The 19,029-nt window shown below is 50.3% G+C and overlaps 7 protein-coding genes across 7 annotated transcripts; 4 read left to right on the forward strand and 3 right to left on the reverse strand.

The window, feature by feature from the left end:
• Positions 1-2,543: 2,543 nt before the first annotated feature.
• Positions 2,544-3,634, forward strand: JN550_011550 (uncharacterized protein; the record flags this gene model as incomplete). Its single annotated transcript, XM_049309928.1, has 2 exons — positions 2,544-2,717; positions 2,795-3,634. 2 exons carry the CDS (start codon positions 2,544-2,546, stop codon positions 3,632-3,634), a joined length of 1,014 nt encoding a protein of 337 aa, XP_049166526.1.
• A 1,042-nt stretch (positions 3,635-4,676) lies between these two features.
• JN550_011551 (uncharacterized protein) lies at positions 4,677-5,960 on the reverse strand (the record flags this gene model as incomplete). Its single annotated transcript, XM_049309929.1, has 1 exon — positions 4,677-5,960. The coding sequence occupies one exon, from the start codon at positions 5,958-5,960 to the stop codon at positions 4,677-4,679; it is 1,284 nt and encodes a 427-aa protein (XP_049166527.1).
• A 448-nt stretch (positions 5,961-6,408) lies between these two features.
• On the forward strand, positions 6,409-8,817 carry JN550_011552 (uncharacterized protein; the record flags this gene model as incomplete). The annotated part of the gene is made up of 1 exon (XM_049309930.1): positions 6,409-8,817. One exon carries the CDS (start codon positions 6,409-6,411, stop codon positions 8,815-8,817), a length of 2,409 nt encoding a protein of 802 aa, XP_049166528.1.
• A 632-nt stretch (positions 8,818-9,449) lies between these two features.
• JN550_011553 (uncharacterized protein) lies at positions 9,450-10,667 on the reverse strand (the record flags this gene model as incomplete). Its single annotated transcript, XM_049309931.1, has 1 exon — positions 9,450-10,667. One exon carries the CDS (start codon positions 10,665-10,667, stop codon positions 9,450-9,452), a length of 1,218 nt encoding a protein of 405 aa, XP_049166529.1.
• Positions 10,668-11,584: 917 nt separating this feature from the next.
• Positions 11,585-12,700, forward strand: JN550_011554 (uncharacterized protein; the record flags this gene model as incomplete). The annotated part of the gene is made up of 1 exon (XM_049309932.1): positions 11,585-12,700. The coding sequence occupies one exon, from the start codon at positions 11,585-11,587 to the stop codon at positions 12,698-12,700; it is 1,116 nt and encodes a 371-aa protein (XP_049166530.1).
• A 1,115-nt stretch (positions 12,701-13,815) lies between these two features.
• JN550_011555 (uncharacterized protein) lies at positions 13,816-14,987 on the forward strand (the record flags this gene model as incomplete). The annotated part of the gene is made up of 3 exons (XM_049309933.1): positions 13,816-14,142; positions 14,215-14,512; positions 14,608-14,987. 3 exons carry the CDS (start codon positions 13,816-13,818, stop codon positions 14,985-14,987), a joined length of 1,005 nt encoding a protein of 334 aa, XP_049166531.1.
• Positions 14,988-15,323: 336 nt separating this feature from the next.
• Positions 15,324-17,153, reverse strand: JN550_011556 (uncharacterized protein; the record flags this gene model as incomplete). The annotated part of the gene is made up of 5 exons (XM_049309934.1): positions 15,324-16,092; positions 16,159-16,429; positions 16,488-16,611; positions 16,663-16,916; positions 16,976-17,153. 5 exons carry the CDS (start codon positions 17,151-17,153, stop codon positions 15,324-15,326), a joined length of 1,596 nt encoding a protein of 531 aa, XP_049166532.1.
• Positions 17,154-19,029: the final 1,876 nt, after the last annotated feature.

The raw sequence follows: 19,029 nt of genomic DNA on the forward strand, positions 1-19,029 counted from the left end.
ACACGGATATTACAACATTGACATCGTTATAGCATGGTGGCCATCGGCCGACAGATTCAAGATGACAGATTCGTCTTCCGTCGCCCGCATTTGCAGGGGACGGACGGAGATGCATTTCATGTTTCTCTTAGTCCGTTGCTTTAGGGCCCTGTACAGAACAACGACAAATGCGGTAAGAATACTCTTGCCACTGCGCCAATTGACAACCCCAAATTCCCCTCACGAGTCCCTTTTCGGCCGCACTAAGGAGTCCGCCCGTATTGTTAGCCGTCCGGCGGCCGTGAGCAGGAGTGCCCCTGCACGCATCTGGTTCATTCCTGTGATATAATTCTGTCGGCCGAGACACGGATCCAATGGTTCGTGGTGTGGCCGTTAGACGGAGATAGGTGCGACCAAACTTTGCTGTCGGCCGTAATGGGGTCCCTTTGAGAAACTACATGTGGAGTCGCCGGAATGACGACAGGAATGACCAGTGTGCGCTTGGCAACGGGGTGCAATCACGCCAGGCACAGCAAGAAATAGTCCGATTCGCTGAAAGCTTGCCAATAAAAGCTTATTTTGGCCGGTGTGAACGGGATCCAAAAACGGATCCCGCCTCTACAAAGAAAGGTCCCTCGCTGGGTCTGCATTTTCCTGCGCCCTCGCTAATTGACTAGTGCCTGAGCAGTGCCGTTGCTTGGTCTTCGCGTCTGCCATGCATGTGCCACGGGTACTAGTAATCAAAGTCCGTTAGAAAGCGGGATTTTGTAAGCCCGTTTTGCTTGTCGGCCGGCAGCTATAGGTCCAACAAATAGGCGACATGGCGCCACGCTGTTGTGATTCTTGCAATCACCATCCTTGATGAAAGACACCTTCCTTGGTAAATTACCAACAACGGCTCCAAGTCCTTAGAAAAAAGCAAGCGATAGATACGCAACTCGACACCACTGCATTCCTCTTCAAGAAACAGCCTCCTGGCGAAAGGTATGATCAACTTATCGCCGCCATGGTAGCCATGGTAGAGCAAACCGTCCACCGGCGCCATCGTCTACCAAAGCGTCGGCGCCGCCCCCTGACAAAAAGCGGCCAACGGACAAACGTCATCCATGGTGATATCTCACCGATTCGTGGACTGGTGCGCAGTCCTGGCAGGTCACTGATAAAAGCCCCAACGATTTGGACATGGTGTCGGGGAGAATGGCGCAAGATTGGTTCCTGATGTACTGCCAAGAGAGCCGGTACTAAGCCAATGTTTCTTGCCGGATGTGAGATATACGGCGAAGACGACGCCACCGACGATCCCGTACTCAGCGTCCTTCTGCAACTAACCAAGCGGGTCGACCCGTGCACTGCTTAATCTTCAATTTCACCCCTGAGGGCTTGACAACTCAACTTTGAGGAAGAGGATGACTGAGGAATAGGGATTCTGTATCAAGTCGAAGCAGGACAGGCCTGGGTCTTGAGAGACGAATACACGGTACAGGTCGCTATACCATCCCGCGACTGCTGTGGGTATCCTGCAATTCTACTTACTCACAGCTGTGTCCAGCGTACAGACTGCGGCTTTCGGACTTGCCCACATCAGGCTGTCTGCAGCCCTGCCGCCCGGTCACAAGGAACCAACGGACCGTTGGGGTGCTCTCCACGTCATGGCTTGAAACATGCGTCCGTATAAACTCTAAACCAGCCACCTTGCAGGAAAAGACTTCGGTGTGGGATATCATTCGCTATCGAACGATAAACGTGGGCTGATAAACCGAGCCGTGACAGATGTGGCTTCAGGTTTTTACCGCTTGAGGCATAGTGGGCGAACCCCCCCCACTCCTCCTCAGCTTCTCCACCATCGGTATAAGGCTGTCCAAGGCCCTGAGTGGTAGAATATAGACAAGGCGACATGCTTTCGGCCGACACAGATCTCAGAATATCATCCTTTAAATGCAGTCAGCCGAGCTGAGTTGAGAACCCTCAATCACGGCCTATCAAGTACCTAAATGGTGCATAATGTCGCATGTAACAAGATGTACCATCCCACGTATTCCTTGTTTGGTCGGAACGAGGCTCTATTTAGGAAGAAGCTATTCCACAGTATACTTGATCTTCTCTAAAGTACCTAGCCATCCTCTTCAATCCTGTAGCTGAAACGCTATTCCCCAGTCCGTGTCTGATTAGTAGTTTTCCCTCGAGCTCAACGTTTGCAAGATTCAATGTCGCATATCAAGAACTCAAACACAATTACAGGTCGACTACGTTCGGCCTGTGAAGCATGCCGCTACTCTAAGATAAAGTGTATCGGTGGCCATCCTTGTTTGGCATGTCAGTGGTCTGAAGTTGAGTGCAATTATAGTCCAGGTGGCCGGCTTGGAAGGCCGAAAGGCAGCAAGAACAAGCGGACTTTGACGCAGCAGGGCCTAAGTCCCGGGAGCAAACATCAGAAGGGCATAGGAAACAGCCAGACGCAAAAAAAGCAGCAACAAGACCAAGAACAACAGCAGCAGCAGCAACAACAAGAAGAACAGCAAAGGACTCTAACGGCGTCTCTGGACTCGATACTTTCCGGTTTCGATATGCCTTACACATTTGACGCCAACATGGATGCCTTTGGCGACACCGTTATGTTCACTGGCGTTGAAGAGAATCAGACTGTCTTGGTGGATCCCGCCCTTAGCATAGCAAACTCGATGGGAATTGGCACCGAGAAGGCAAACCCCAGCATAGACCAGCATACATTCCACGTTCAAGTATGTGTATTGTCCACCCACAGACAAACCCGTTCTATTTGCTAGATCCACTGACTCTTATCTTTTCATCACTAAAGGCTCCAGATGACATGCCCGCCTCTTCCCCTTCGGACCCGTCACCCATAAACGGTGCAGTTGGTACAGGATTAAGATCTAGCTCGGTCAAGGGAGAACAAAATAATTCCTCTGGCAGCGGAAACAAAAGAGATTCCTTCTCAGGAATGCCAAAGTCATCGTCTATGGTGGGACCGCCATTTGTGGGACCCGGATCAGGCGTGAGCTGCTCTTGTGTTCAGCAGCTAGTATGGCTCCTCTATCAGCTGGACGAGCTTACCCATACCCCAGGTAAGCCTGTGACTAGTACCTTACACCATGGCACACCTTCCATGGGCCCGGTATTGAGAAATGTCAAGGCCGCAGAGGAGCTCTGGGCAAGACTCCGGGGCTGTGCTGCACATGGGACAGAAGAAAGCCTCCAAGTGAACCTCCTGTTCGCCATGAGCATCCGCTCTCTGCTCTCGTCTGTATCGATGCTCATCTCCACCATCAACGCGGCATCATCAGTCTCGAGTATTGCAGTCTCGATTGGGAACTTTGAGCTGGCAGGCGAAGGGAAGGTCGACATTATTAGCCTGGCGATACGCCAGTCGCTACGAGCCATTATTGTGGCACTGAGGCAGCTCTGGGACCGTATTGGACGCCCACCGACCTCCAGCACACCTAACAGCACTGGCGACAACACAATGAACTTGGATGAGAGCTCGACCAATGCCGGTGCTCTGCTGAAGCCTCTTAAGGCAGGCGACTCACCACCAGCGGTCATGTTCGCGGAGGAGGCCGAGAGCGCAGCATCGCTACAAGATACAGTAAAACAATGCATCCAGACCATAGAACGGAAGTCCGCTCCTTTCAGTTAACCTATTTCACATGAATAAACTTAGACAAAGAAGCTTTTCGATAATTTTTGTTCCGATTATTAAAGCTGGTGGTTTAATAAAAGAAGAGATAAGTGCTTACTATAAATAGCCCGAAGGTGCGAAGACTCCATAGGCCAATTGAGGCTCTGCTACAAAATCCTATAGAATTGGGAAAATTTAAAACGGGAGAGGAGAGGAAAAAAGAGCTCCCTTCACAGCTGTGGTGTTTGCTATCTACACGTGGGGTGGGCCACCACTCACCTTTCGTACCCCACCACAGCAACCACTTACATCAGCCACTCCACAACAAAAGCGGCGTCGCACAGCTGCAATCTCCATCTTTAATACAAGTTACAGCACGGCCCGTAATGATCGAATCGGTTAGGTTTATGATAAGTCGCGCAAGTGGGATTGGAGTGGTATTTAAAGAACTTATGGGTTCGGGAAGACCCCGTATGTGGCGTGCATTTGCACTAAGCTTGAAGGCCGCAGGATGGGAATCAGACGACACGGTGAGCCCAACTGAGTCGTGATCAGATCACTGTCACTAAGATTCGGCGAAAACAGCATCAAACTTGAAGCTCCAGGTGTTTGTATGACATGGGGTTCCCGTTGTAAATGAGCAAGTATCATGCGATAGGGCTAGCGGCTAGCCGTTAGGTCTAGAGTAGTAAGTGCCAGTTCAGGGTGGGGCTAAAGGGTGCGTATTGGAGAGGTAGAGATGCCTATCCTTCTAGGTCTATAACACAACTTCCATTCGTGTTACGTGAGCACAAGCCATCCTTCAGGGCATTACTCAGTAATAGCGAATGGTCCACATGATGGAAGCATTGGCGTAAAGACTGAAATCGTCATGGAATTTACGTTTCAGCCCAGCTACTGGCTCGCCGACTTTGGCTCCTATTCAGCACTGTGCCCAGATCAGTCAGCATATACCAAATAGAGTCAACTATTTTGACTACAAATTATCGCTGTCATGCTGCAAAGCAAGCACTGCCTAATTACAGGGATCTACCGGTATGTCTGCTCAACCGCTCTCTATTCACGATATCCCTGGCAGCTCCTCGTACTCTGGGAGCTGCCATCCCTTGACAACCTCTTTTATACCCCAAATCTCAGCGATATTGAGATTGAAATAGGAGGCGAGGCCAAGTCCCCAATTCATTATGGAGATTGCGAGTGGTGAATCCGGCATTGTGTACTGATACGTGGCTTTTTCCACGACACCATCCTGGATTTTGTCCATATAGGGTCGAAATTTCAGTTCGTAGTTCGTAAGTGCAACCCTGAGGCTGCCAGCATCTTTGTTGTCAGTCGCATGTCTTGCAATCTCGCCAGCCAGTATATAAGCGCCAACCATTGCAGCCGTGGTGCCCATACCCGTGAGAATGGTTGGGCAGTAGGCAGCGTCTCCGACCAGCGTGATATGGCCCTGCGACCATGATTCTTGTTTCACAACACCGGGCCGCTCGCAGTAGAAGTCGTCTGCTTCCATCATGCCCTTGACGAGATCTTCTGATATCCAACCTGCATTGCGGAAGATATCCGCCAAGGCTGCCTTCTCCTCACTGACACTACCACGACGGGCATTCCTCATTTGTGCTGAACTGTTTCTACACGACAACATGACCTGTAGATCACCTGGACTGTGTCTGCGTGTCATGATTCCTCTTTTCCCCGGCGCCATGTATGAAGTTGCTGCGTACTGTTCCCCATTCTCCATAGGCCGTCGCATTGTGTAATACGCGAAGTAGAGATCCGGGATAATGTGAATACTGTCGGAAGAGGCATTTGTTTCAGACTTGTGCATCAGTCTGCGTGTACGCGACCACTGACCGTCTGCACCGACCACCAGGTCGAATTCGTCCGTTTGGCCGTTCTCAAAAAGAACCTCAACCACTTCTCCTTTTTGCACAAGGCTTTGGGGGCCCGTGCCGAAAATATATTCGGGCTTCACCTTGCTCTCAAGAGCTGCATCGTACAAGACACGGCATAAGTCGCCTCTGACAATCTCGAACTCGGTGGTCAGGCTTTGTTTCCCCTTGCCAGATTTGTTGACCGGAAAATACGCCCGCCGTTTGCCTGAGCTGTCGACCACCTGCATGCCTTCCTCTGGGGCAGACTTGTTGCGGATGGCCTGTTCGAGGCCCATTTGCTTAATGACATCGATGCCGTGGCCGCGCAGGTCTAGCTGCAAGCCTGTGACACGCAGGCTGGGAAAGCGTTCGACGACCGTGACGTGATGACCAAGTCTCGAAAGCCAGAAGGCCACGGCATTGCCTGCGATGCCGCCACCGTTGATAAGGACCTTCAGCGGAGGACGCATGGTCGTTGGAGCTACTAATTCTTGACGGGATTTGCGAAGAGTGATGATTGGAGGAACAATTGAGTATCTGGCGAAACGTGAGAAATGAGACAGATACATTGCCAAGTCTAGTGGCTTAGAAAGGTGTGGTTTTCTAATAAGTAGCTTTCCAAAGCTTTGTCTAGGATGCCTGTTGAATGGTATGTGTTTGGGTGTGATGTGATTGGCTCGGCCCATGGGCTGTGGTGTCACTTCGGCCGAGAGCGATGGTGGCCACGGCCGTAAGCTGAGAGCTGAGCGCCGGGTGAGAGCGTCGCTCTTCTCCGTTGTCTAGGTACGCTGTCGGCCGCCGCAGCAGCTTCACAGAATCACACGATGAAACCAAGCCCTTTGCATACCAATGTACGGCCGAGAAGATCGGGTTAGCCCAAAGGACCCCTATACTGCCTGCCAGCTACCATAGTTTAACATGGAACGAGCGCATTCGATGCTTCGGGCGGATCAGCCAGACACTGAGATGGCTCCTCGCCAACGCCGTCGGCCAGTGTTGTCATGCCGCGAGTGTCGGCGGCGCAAGATCAAATGCGACCACAACAACCCGTGCGCAGGGTGCGTACAATACAAGAGGCGATGCACCTATCAACGCTCCATTGATGAGCCGAACAAAAGGGCGTCCGGCCTGTCGGCGCAGTCTCCTCCGCTGTCACCAGCGCCATCGCAGCTAAACCCTCCGGGCAGACGGGAGCCCGCGGACATAACCCCGTGTACATCGGGTGATGAACACAGCTATGGCCTATCTTCGACACACTACGCCACCGCGTCTCTGCACGCACTTCCGCTCTCCTCTGCGGCTGTCGGTGTTGACAGACAATTAGTTACAGAGCAAGCCCACAATGTGCCCAGCGTCGCCTCCATCAGTGGTGGTCACGACCGCGTCCCTTGGAATCGGCTGCCATCGCAGCCAGTGCGTGAGCATAGCGCAGCCGCCGGCCCATATGATCACCTGCATCGTTCTCAGAGCCTTGCAGGCTCTGCCGAGTCCGTCTCGCGGGGAAGCCGCAGTTCAACCCTTCAAGCGCCGTCACGAATTATTAATGAAAATGGCAACTACAGTCAGCAATCCTCTGTCGTAACTCAAGAATGGCAGGTCGTGTTGAATAAAACGCGAGACCTGGGGAAAAACCGCACGACTGGCACAGCACCGGAGCTTTCTTCCATAATATCATGCTACGGCGAGATCACAGGCAAGGACAGCGGAAATGTTTCATTTCAACAACCGGAAGTGGCGCAGTTGATTACACAGGCCGCAGGATTTCTTGGCCAATGCAAGAATGCCGCCAAGGGGATCAAGATCGGCAGGCCTACTCGCGGTCTCCAACCAGCTGATATTGGTCTTGCTCTGCCACCTCGCCAGACGGCCGACGCCATGGTCAAGCTGTATTTTACGGCATTCGAGTCAACTCACCGTATTCTTCACACACCTTCGTTCTGGACTGAATACCGCATATTTTGGGAGCAGCCCGAGAGCACTCCGCTTGCTCTACGTCTCAAGGTCCTTCTCGCCGTGAGCATAGGATCAAGTCTCTACGATCATGGAGCTGAGGATGCTGCTCTTAGCAATATAGAGATGGTCCATCATAGGATCTACGATGCCGAGATTTGGTTGGCCGGACCGCTGGAAAAAGACCGGCTGTCAATCGCTGGGCTGCAGATATACTGTCTGACCATCCTGGCACGACAGATTTTCTCCATCGGAGGGGACACCATTTGGGCATCAATGGGTTCCCTTATTCACACAGCCATGCAGTTGGGCTTGCATCGGGACCCACAGCACCTTCCGCCAATGTCGTCTTTGCAGGCAGAACTACGCCGAAGGCTATGGGCTACCATACTTGACTTTGTTGTTCAGTCTGCTCTGGATTCCCGGATGCCACCCCGGATCTCCGTGGACGAGTTTGACACTGGTCCACCACTCAACGTTAACGATGATGAGATAGACGAGTCGATTGTGATGGCGCAATCTCACTCCACAGACACCTTCACTGCAACTTCAGTCCAGATCTGTCTATTTGAGTCGCTTCCGGTCCGCCTCTCCATTGTGCAGGCGCTGAGCAACCTTCAACGAGAGCTTACCTACAACCATGCGCTGCACCTCAGCTCGCGACTCACTGATGCAATTCAGACCAGTCACTATTGGATGGAACGCACGAGCGGTGCCACATTATTTCACAAAAATATGCTTGACTATCTCATACGACGGTTCATGATTCCCCTGCATTATTCATTCAGCAACCAGACGCGAGAAAACCGCATATATTACTACTCCCTAAAGTTGAGTGTTGACGCCGGCATCGCTCTTATCAGTCCTGAAGGATCTGACGCAGGCCCTGACGCCCACTTTTCGAAGCTGATGGCCATGGGCGGTGGGCTATTTCGTGAAGGTATTCGCTCTGCCATGTCAGCCGTCACATTGAACTTGCTCGTGCTGGCGCAGGAGCAGCATCTGGAAGGGACCATGCGCCGCAATTTCCAGTCTCGGGAGGTAATGAAGCAAGCCGTCAAGGACCTTGTCAAATTGTCAGAGGAGCGCATCCGGTCAGGAGAAACCAATGTCAAGAGCCACATGTTCTTAAAAATGATCCTCGCTCAGGTCGGTGCGTTGGAGAACGGTAAACCCGTCGAGTTAGAGGTTGCGCGAGCCGCGAGAGACAGTCTTGAGTTCTGCCTTGGTCTGTTAAAAACAAGAGCGGCTCACATTGACACAGGGTCGCCGTTTGAAGCCGACCTCATGGTAGCGGGGATGGATATGGGCCAGGGGCTAGGATCCATTGGGTTGGACCTGTACTGGGAGTCTGTCATATCTGACATGGGGTTTTGATTAGAGGAAAAAGGCGACTATTCATTATATGCATACTGCTCGGTCATGATATTCCCTTTCGATATCTTTAGTATGTTTCTCCATTCTAAAACATTAGCCTTGTATAATCTAAACGGAACCATGTTCCTATCCTTTTCGAGGTGCTTTAGCACTGAGTTTTAGCATACATCGAACTTGGTCTCAGCATTGTTGACCGGGCACTGGTGTGGACTTTAAAAAATGTGGCGGAAGACCATTGGAGAAACAGGCAGGTAAGTCAGACAAAGACTGGAATTAATATGTGTTATACTATTAGGATTCAACGTACTGAAGAATTAAAAATCCCAAGCGGCGCAAGAAGCCAAAACCGTTAAGCTGTAAGCTCGATAGAAAACAAGAGTTACCTCGGAAGGCCGTCGGAATAAACAGGATTTTACGAAGATACCGCTTGGCCATAGCGCAAGAGTGAAGCTCTAACACTTCATTAAGTTCCGGTACATTATATATTCATGTAGGACAGTGAAAATAAGTTACCTAAGTGAATAAAAGACAAACGAAAACAAGATCATCTCCAAGCCCTCCAACGACCAGCCGGACTCTTAAGCAGACAAAGGTTGCCCCAAATGTATAATTGAATAAAACTACGTAATAAATCATGCTTCAACACTTTCTGGGCCGTTAGCATTGAGTCCATTGGTAGTACCGACGATCCCCAGCTCGTCCATATTCATCCCGGAAACCGCACCAGACAGAACCAGAGTCTTATTCAGGGATGGGGGTACCGATCGACTATTAATGAAAGGGGCAAGGATTTTGGCCTGCAGTTCGGTAATCGGGAAGCGGGAGTTGCCATTGACCCTCTCAAGGTACCTGTCCATCATGGGCACATAGTGCAAGCCAGCTGAGGCGAATCGGCGCAATAGAAAGGCCTGTTCCTCGTGTGCGTTGAGCTGCTCCATGCATCGAGCGTAGACCCATCGCAATTCCCTCTTGAGCTGCACTCGGTTCCCGGCCACCGTCTCCGTCTTCTCACCCTTAAGGATCCCTAGCGCCTCCTTGGCCATGTCCATGGACAGGCACTGCGCGATCGAGGCCGCCTCCAGCGCATGGTCCTGTACGCCCTCTACTCCAGGGGCCATGTCCATGGTTGCCAAAACTAACGCCGCGCATCCCAATGTGTTGCCCGTATGAACTCGGTACTGTGTCATCAAGGTCGTCTTGGACTTTAGGAGCGGGTATAGGGCTGGGTCCACCTTCTCAAAGTATTGCGTGAGAATCTGGCGCCACAGGCACATTTCGACAAACTCCACCTTGTCTGGGGTCATGCCTTCTTTCAACAAACCCTCGCGACAGTCGTTCCAGGTGTGACCAAGAAAACGGTAGGTCCCGTCGAAGAACGCCGCCGGGCTTAGCTGTATGTCATCGGGGATGGCGGCGAAGGCGACGTATATTTGCTTCCAATAGTCTTCTGGGCGCAGAGCTCCGCCCCAATGCACCCACCAACTAAGTACGTCTCGCATGATGAAGAGCGAGACCTCATCGGCGTCAGTGTCATTCTTTCCACTGGTAATGGCCATGTCATCTGGGTGGATATCATCCGGGTTATTCTCCAACCACTCCTCAATGTGCTTGACAACGGCTGGCATCTCGAAACATGTGCAAGGTGGGGGGCACGTATCTCCGAGGACAGAGTATAGGGGCATCGCAGCCTCGCTCAGCTCTATTCCGTAGCGAGAGCTGCCACTGGCAGTAAAAGGGCTCGACGGTATCATCTCGCAGATGTGTATATTGTAGCGCAGCGGAGCAGATCCAGGGACGTGGCCATCCCCAAAGTACCGCTTGATGGTCTCCCACATCTGTTTGGTCGTCATGGCGGATGCTGGATTGGGAAAGGTGTGTGACTCGGGTAAGGACAGGTAATGAGGGACGAAGTGAGGAGGTATTTTGAAAGGGGATTCACCAAGGTTCAATGCGACAGTTGCTGATAATACTGGCCGGTCTACTTATCGATATAATCATTCGTTGTTCGTACTCCGTGCCTCGTGCATGATGTATTAATCAGAGACGTGGCCCATTCAATTTACGTGCTAAGAAACAACAAAAGTCTGATCAATATATTCGACATGGGGAAATTCGTGCAATTAAAGTTGAAGCAGTGTTTCCAATGTCGCCTTTCCCCCTCTCTTTACCCCCATCGATTACAGTGAGAGCACGATATTTCTTGCGAAGGAACGGTAAGTGCACGGACATTAAATGTAGTCGGTCACTGTAACGTATGACTGAGTTCCACGGAACTTATCTACGCAATCGAGTGACTGAGCTTATTTTTTATCGGGATCTAAATCGGGCACTTTCTAGTTGTGTAAGCTTGTATCTGTGCACGGGGTCCCACCGGTTTGTGGTTGAGCAATGAGGCAATAACAATCTGGACAGAGAAGCAGTCACGTTGAGGGGAGGCTGACGTAAAGGAATCATGCTAGTTGTGCTTTAGTTCCGGTTACTTTCTACTACCCTGCTTCAGCACTGTATTCCAAGATGGTACAGCTTGCCTACCCTGATTCAGGCCCATTCCATTTCAGCTGGAGGCGCATGACCAACCAGCAAACAGCTTGATCTTGGTGAATTGGAAACATCCCCGGATATCAACTTCATCTCACTTATATAACCAGCCAGTGCTTCGGAAGTATGGAAGTTTCAAATATCATCAGTGTAACATCTTCAAGCTAGCGCTGTCTCCTGCAAGTTTAATTAGTCCAATACTGGTTGCTTCAATAGTTTCACCTTCATTATGCGCTTCGCCACCTTGTACCTTGCCGCCGGATCTGTCCTGGCCACAGAGGCAGTCTCGTATGTTCTCCCGCGTGACGGCTACAACACGGGGTCCGTCCCCCTTCCATCACGCCTGTTGCATCATTGGCCTAATGGTACCTGGGTGGAAAATATCTCTGTCCGACCGAATGGTAACCTCCTGCTGACGACCTCCACCCCCAATGGCACTGTCTGGCATGTCAAGAACCCTTGGGACAATGAACCCGAGGTGGAGTTGGCCTATAACTTTGACGAGTGGGTCGACCGTCTGATTGGTATTGGCGAGTCAACTCCGGACAAGTATGTAGTCGTAGGCTCGCGATTCTACAGCCCTGGCCCTTTTTCCAGCCAGGTGGACAGAACCTTCTGTGCCATGGAACTCGACTACAGCGCAGATCCGAAAGGTGCTCCTAAGGCGCGACTGATCGCCTGGTTCCCGGAGGCGACCCTTCTCCAATCTGTTGCTGCCCTGCCCTGGAACCACTCAACTGTGCTCATATCCGACCAGTATGTCATCCGTGGTCGATATGAGCAGATCGACTGGACACCTAGCCCTGGACAGATTTGGCGCCTGGATACCAATACAGGAGATCATACTATCGTTGCCACCAACTACTCTGAGATGAACACCACTTATCACCACGGCGAGGATGTTGGTATCGACGGAATCAAGATTCTTGACGACTATCTGTATTGGGTAAACCAGGACGACGGTGGTATCTACAAGTTACAGATTGATGAGGACGGTGTCCCCCTGGCTCCCGGCAAGGCTGAGCTTGTGTCAAAGGTCGACGATCAGCTGTGGGATGACTTTGCCTTCGGCCCTGGTGACGAGAAAATAATCTGGGCGACTGGTTATAACTCCATCTGGGCTGTTTCAATCGACAACGGTACGGCTATGGTTGTTGACGGTGTCGGGACGAGCGATAATCTGACCTTTCCTGGCCCGACTGCGGCCCAATTTGGCAGGACTCAGGACGACTGTCACATCCTGTACGTCACTGGAAATTTGTACTCGGTCCCCGACAACCTCCTGAACTTGGTCATGGGTGGATGGGTCAGAGCCATTGACACTACTGGCTTCCACTTCTCATAGGTTTCACGTTGGGCAATTTTTCACAACTGCTGTAAGCCAATGTTGCCTCGGAATACTGAAGATCTTTTTCATGTAATGGGCTACAGTCGCCGACTCTTTCTAATAAGCATTAAATGTTTTCTTTATCGTTGTAGATAGATACAATCGGAAGTACTTCTATTCCGACGTCTTATTATTACTTTGGTGCACTCTACCGACCGAGGATCCCCACTATCGCAAACAAAAACTAAAACGAAAGAGGAAGACTCATGGTTAACGTACTGAAACGGCAAAGCATTGCTAGCAAAAATCCATTACCAGTTCCTTCCTGTCGCACCAAAATATACCTAATTAGGCGCTAGGTCAAGTGGACCTTCATTTTGGCACTGCTAGCGCAGTTGTTACTGGGTGACATTTCCAGTGCTGTGTGTGTGTGTGTGACAGTGGCTTCCAATCTTTCAGTTGAATCTCTTATCGTGTTATATTCAGCAAGTTAATACTGGTTTGTCGACTGCTGAGAATAATCCAAACATGTCAGAATGTAAGTCCAATATTGGCTGACGCAACAAGCACAACCCTGTAGGTTTCACCTGCTGCTGGCCTTAACAAACCTATCTGTGAGCTGCGATACAAACATCAGATAATTTCTATCTCCATAACCCTACAAATCATGTGTTGTCTTCTCTTGCGCTGCCATCGACCGATAATCAGGGAGACAATTTTATAAACGCCGACTGATCCGGCGCCATCGGCCGTTGGCACGGAGCAGAGACGACCTCCATGTCGCCTCTGAGTAAGCTCTATGGCGTATACTGAAATATATCATCCGGTCTAGTGGTTAGAGTGAGTATGAAAAATACTTTCCGAGAATCCCAACCAATTGTGTGACTGGGTGGCTCCTAAAAGTGTCCGGTCACCTGATCTAGACATGATCCTAAACCACGCAGTATGTGACTATACTCACTGATTTGCCCATCACAAGGCACATTTAAATCGAATTAGGGTGAGTGCAAACATCATTTTTATTCTTGGTCTAATTGCAACAACGAAGCTTGGAGGCATGTCACGCAAGAGTGATAAATTAATCGTTATTCTGACAACCGGACAGAAAAATCACGGACCGCATACACACCAAAATGGGAATCCCTGAAAAGCTATATGCCATTCCTAAAATCGACATTGAACCTTTCCTTGACCCCAGCTCATCCGATGATGCTCGTCGCGCTGTAGTCGAAAATATGAGCGATGCTTGTCACACTTACGGCTTCTTCAATCTTGCCGGACACAGAATCCCCAGGGATGTCTTGAACGAGGTGTTTGATGTGAACAAGATGTTTTTCGCTTTGCCCGAAGACAAGAAGATGGAAGTCTGGATCAAAAACTCTGTGGGACGGTCATTTAGGGGATACGAACCTTCCGGCATCCAGACCCACCACAAGGGCTTGCTCCCCGATATCAAGGAGGTGAGTGATGATTGACGGAAAATGGTTCATATTTGCCACTTTCTCTGCGGGCTAACATATTGATGCATTAAGACTTTCATGGTCGGCCGGGAGGTCCCTGAAACCGATCCAGATTGCGGGTCATTCTCCACCGGACCGAACCTCTGGCCTTCTAGTCTGCCCAAAGAAAAATTCCAGAACCGTATCATGGCATACCAGGGGCGGATGTTGAATCTCGTGAAGACAATCCTAGATATTCTGGCTCTAGGACTCCCTAAGGAATGGAAATGCCCACCCAATGTGTTTGACTCACTGCTCGATAAGCCATCTATCCCCATGCGATTTCTCCACTATGGTCCTGTCCAGGCTCGAGATGATCGCCAATTTGGAGGTAAGTCAATATTACCCCTCTGGAAGGCGACCAAACTCCATTCGGCCTCTCTGGCCACGTTTTCCATTACGTTCATTGACCGAGACGTTGCTCAGTTGCCGACCACACCGACTTTGGGTGTGTGTCTATTCTACTACAAGAGCCTGAGACAAGCGGACTCGAAGCCTACTACGCGCCAGCCGATACTTGGATTCCAGTCCCAGTCATAGAGGATGCGTTCGTGATCAACATGGGCGATATGATGCAGAAATACACGGGCGGATACTACCACAGTGCTCGCCACAGGGTTCAGACCAACTTGAACAAGCATCGCCACAGCATTGCATTCTTCCTCAACGGCAATCTCAAGTTGAGAGCATCGGCTCTGGATGGGTCAGGCGTCGAGACCGTTGTTGGTGAACACATTCGTAACCGCTTACTAGATACCATGGGGGACACTGGCAACCTGCTTCGGCGTGAGGTTGAAGCAGTTTAAGGCCTGAGAGTGTGCATCAGGTGCTTAACTTACGTACTACGGCAGCATGACAACCGTCGCACTTTCTCTTTCCAATGAATATATATCAAGTTGCAATTGTCATTGAAGTAACAGTGCCAGTACGATATGTAAGGGGTGAAAAGCATGTGTAGAAATCCTAATTTCTAACAGGGCTCAGGACGGGGCCTGAGTTCCCCAGCTATCTACAATGGCTCTAGCTGTCTTATCGATGGTAGCTGTCCACTGAAGTATTTGATAAATGCACAGACTTTCACAACCAGCGCCTCATGCAGCTTCCTTAAATATGCTTAATGCTTCCAACCTGGCACTAATTAATCACTTCTCTACGACTTGTGGATCCGGAACTTGGACGGCCTTTCCCGCTGAATCGGGCAGTTTTCTCCATTCTATTGCCCAGCTCACAATCCAAGCAAGTGCTGGAGTAGCAAGGCCAACCCAGAAAACGTTCTTCAGAGCAGAACCAAAGGCCTCGACAACCGCATCCATCAGTTCTGGAGGGACGATCTTCCTGAATTCCCTCCCACCAGCCGCCACCACGGCTGCACCATCTATACCCCGCACTTCACCGAGCTTTCGTAGAAGCCGGTCATTGAAGAGGTTTTGCCCAACGCTGGGAGCTAAAGCGCCTCCAAGAAACTGGAAAAACATGACCATCACGAGGCCAGTTGGTACATCTGCTTTCCCAAGGACGACTTGAACCGCTAGTATCGGCATCTGACTGCAAATTCCGTACCCAAACCCAGAAAGCAACTGAAATCCTATCCATTGTGCGCGCGGACTATCAGTGCGAATGAGTTGGTACAGACCACCACCGGTGGCCAATACGGGGGCGCCGATCCACATTAACGGCACGTAGTGTCCAGACTTGGATGCGATCCAGCCAGCGCAGACCGTACCGAGGCTGTTGGACACGATGATCGGGAGTAGATATATGCCGGAGTCCCTAGCGCTAGTATTCCTCACTGACTGGAAGTATATTGGCCAAAAGTAGGTTTGCAGCACTATCGCCACCTGAACGAGCATCATGAAACCGCATGACGCAGATACAGTACGGCTTCGGAAGATGTGAAGAGGAATACTAGCACTGGGAAAATATTAGCAAGGATAGTGCCTATTCATATCCAAGACAGTGTAAACGCATTGCACCAACCTCTCTTTCCCTCGGGCCTGTAAGAGCGAGAACGCAACCGAGAGCGCACCGAACCCAATCAAACAGCCGAACACTTTTGCATCGGACCATGGATAGACGATTCCGCCCCACTGTAGAGCTAGATTCAAACAAGAAGTCGCACCCAGAAGCAAAACAGCGCCTGGGATACCAAGCTCACGTAGCTTTTGGATCCCTGGAAGCCCTCCTTTAACGGCTGGCGGAGGGTCCCTTAAGCTGATCCAAACCAGAAGCAATCCTACAGCCCCAAATGCTAGAGAACGTCAGTTGGCAACAATTATAATGCGCTTCTTCACGCGATAAAAACTTACGGAGATTGATCCAAAATATGAATCGCCACGTAAGCGTCTTGTTGTCAGTTATGGCACCACCGACCAGTGGTCCCACGGCAGATCCAATGCCGTACATCCCCAGAACAACGGCCATCACGAGCGCCTGTTGTTTCAAGGCGATGCAATACGACATGATAGTTGTTGATCCGCTCACTAAGCCAGCTGCGCCCAAGCCAGATACCGCTCTCCCGATTATGAGTGCCATCGAATTTGGTGCAACTGCAGCGATGACAGAACCGAGCTCGAAAACAACGAGCGAGATGCAGTATGTCCACTTGATGTTGTAGAATGTGTAGAAGCGACCGCAGGTCGGCAGCAGTGCCATCTGCGCAATCAAGTAGGAAGAGCCATACCATCCGATATCGTTGAGACTCTGGAAGTCGCTGGTGATCTGGGGTATCGCGGTGGCTTCATGTGTACATTAGCTATACTCCTATTTGTGCAGGCTAATGGGAATGAACACCCACCTAGAATGGTATTGTCAAGTGCCAGTACGAAGCAAATGGACGTGAAAGCCAAAGTCAGAGAAGCGAGAGCCCATCCTTGCATGTACTGAGCCACATGATCCTCTTCCCCGCGCGTGTTGTCAATTATGTCCCCGGTCGCTCCGATAGGATGGCCAGCCTCTGCTGCAACACTCGCCATTCTTAGTAGTTGTTTATCGAGCTAAACAACAAAGCATACAGTTTCACTAAAGAAGACTAGAGTTTCGCAACAGTAGGAGGCCACAGATACTATAAAAAGGCTCGAGGTTTTCCTGATAGAGACAAGGTTGTGTTGCGGGGGTGGCTTAGCTAAACAACTTTGGCACTGGTTGCTTTGCATACCAAATCAACTAGCCGGATTTGTTTGCTGTGCCTAACACGCGAGATTAGGCTGTTACACTGCAGTTTAATACTAGGATACCATTGGACTACAACCTAAATTGAAGACAATGATGCGACCACGGAAGTCGTTGGTATTTCTCGGAGGCATGTCTTCTCGTATTGCAGGCAGCAAGTAGCCCAAGCAATCCCCTAACCGCGTTTGCTACCTTCGAGACCACGATAAACAGATATATTACGACATTTAAGGAATTGCACTGTAATACTGCATAATAAATATCTACCAATGCTCATTTGTGCAAAGAGTTGTACTCCTACTACCTAGACTCTGCGGTGGCCGGATGGCCTCCCTCACATCCATCAGTTCATTGTGGCAGGCTGATCGTACGTTCCAACTTTCCGGTACCTAGATCGCCCCACGTCCAACAAAACTCTTGAGTCTGCACAGGATAGCAAGCCTCAATCTCACCGCTATTTCTGACCATCTTACCCCGATGCATCTGCCACCGCTGTATAAAGCTAGAGGCTCCGGAGAAACTGATTCGGAGAGGCGACTTCTGGTGACCCGCTGCAACACGCAGTCTACTTCCGTGGCAGTAGTAGACATCCAGGAGATGATCAGAGTTTGCAGTCTTTAGGCCGATTTGCACAACCCAGGGTGAAATCCATCATTACAGCTGAATTTTGGCCAGCAATAACTGAGTTGGAAAGTCACATTTGGACGTTTCAATGAACGATATGATACTACTTCCTAGGACTGAAGTCAGGTCATACTCGTTCAATTCTGAAACCTCGTAAATCAATTGTCATCACCATGTCCCGACACTGTCACTGATGGCGTGCACTTTGATAATAGCTAGTTTGATACTTCATCCAGAAAGGCGACATCCAAACTGTGACACCGGATCACTGATATCGCAAAAAGCTCGATATTCCCAGACCATGTCGCTGGTTTTGCTACGGCGAGGCCGGGGTGAGCATAGACATATGCATCGAGGTTTGCTCCAGTATCTAAGAGGGGTATAACCGATTGCATAACCCTAGCTAATGCAGAATCTTTCAAGGTAGACCTTTTCTAAATACCCCCAGCATGTACGCCGGCCCCCTTTTCCGGCAGCAATTCTGACCCCTCAGTATTCAAGGGTACTACGACTTGCAATGCGGTGTCGTCGAAACCATGCAATAAGAGACGAGCTTAACAATTCGCATAACTTTGATACATTCAGGACATGATGAGCAATCTTTCGACATCACAGCACCCGGTTCTGAATGGGAACATCATGATAAAGGACCAGAGATCGACCCGCTTACTGTTACCATATTCACTTCTTACACCAGCTATAATTTGATCGCTCACTACACTCATGGAGATGACTTAAAGGATATTGTGTTCAAAGCTGTGGTCATATACCTATAACATGGATTTCCTTGTTTACTCACATACATATAACATACCGCCACCTTCCATAGGGAAGTGGACATTGATGATACTCTCAAAAACAATCTAGAGTACAGGTCTTACGCTCAGTGTGGACTATACTCGGCAAGGTGGCGCAAAGCCCAATCCATAGCCCGGAAATTCCTCAAGAAGCCATCGTCGGTCGGAAACGCAGGGCATCCGGCTGCCTTACCTCCTCGTCATCAATCGTCCGTAAATGCCACATATGTTCATCATTCGCCGCAATATGCATGTCGCC

The sequence above is a fragment of the Neoarthrinium moseri genome (assembly GCF_022829205.1).
Source record: "Neoarthrinium moseri strain CBS 164.80 chromosome Unknown scaffold69_Wmoseri_CBS_16480, whole genome shotgun sequence".
Classification (NCBI taxonomy): domain Eukaryota; kingdom Fungi; phylum Ascomycota; class Sordariomycetes; order Amphisphaeriales; family Apiosporaceae; genus Neoarthrinium; species Neoarthrinium moseri.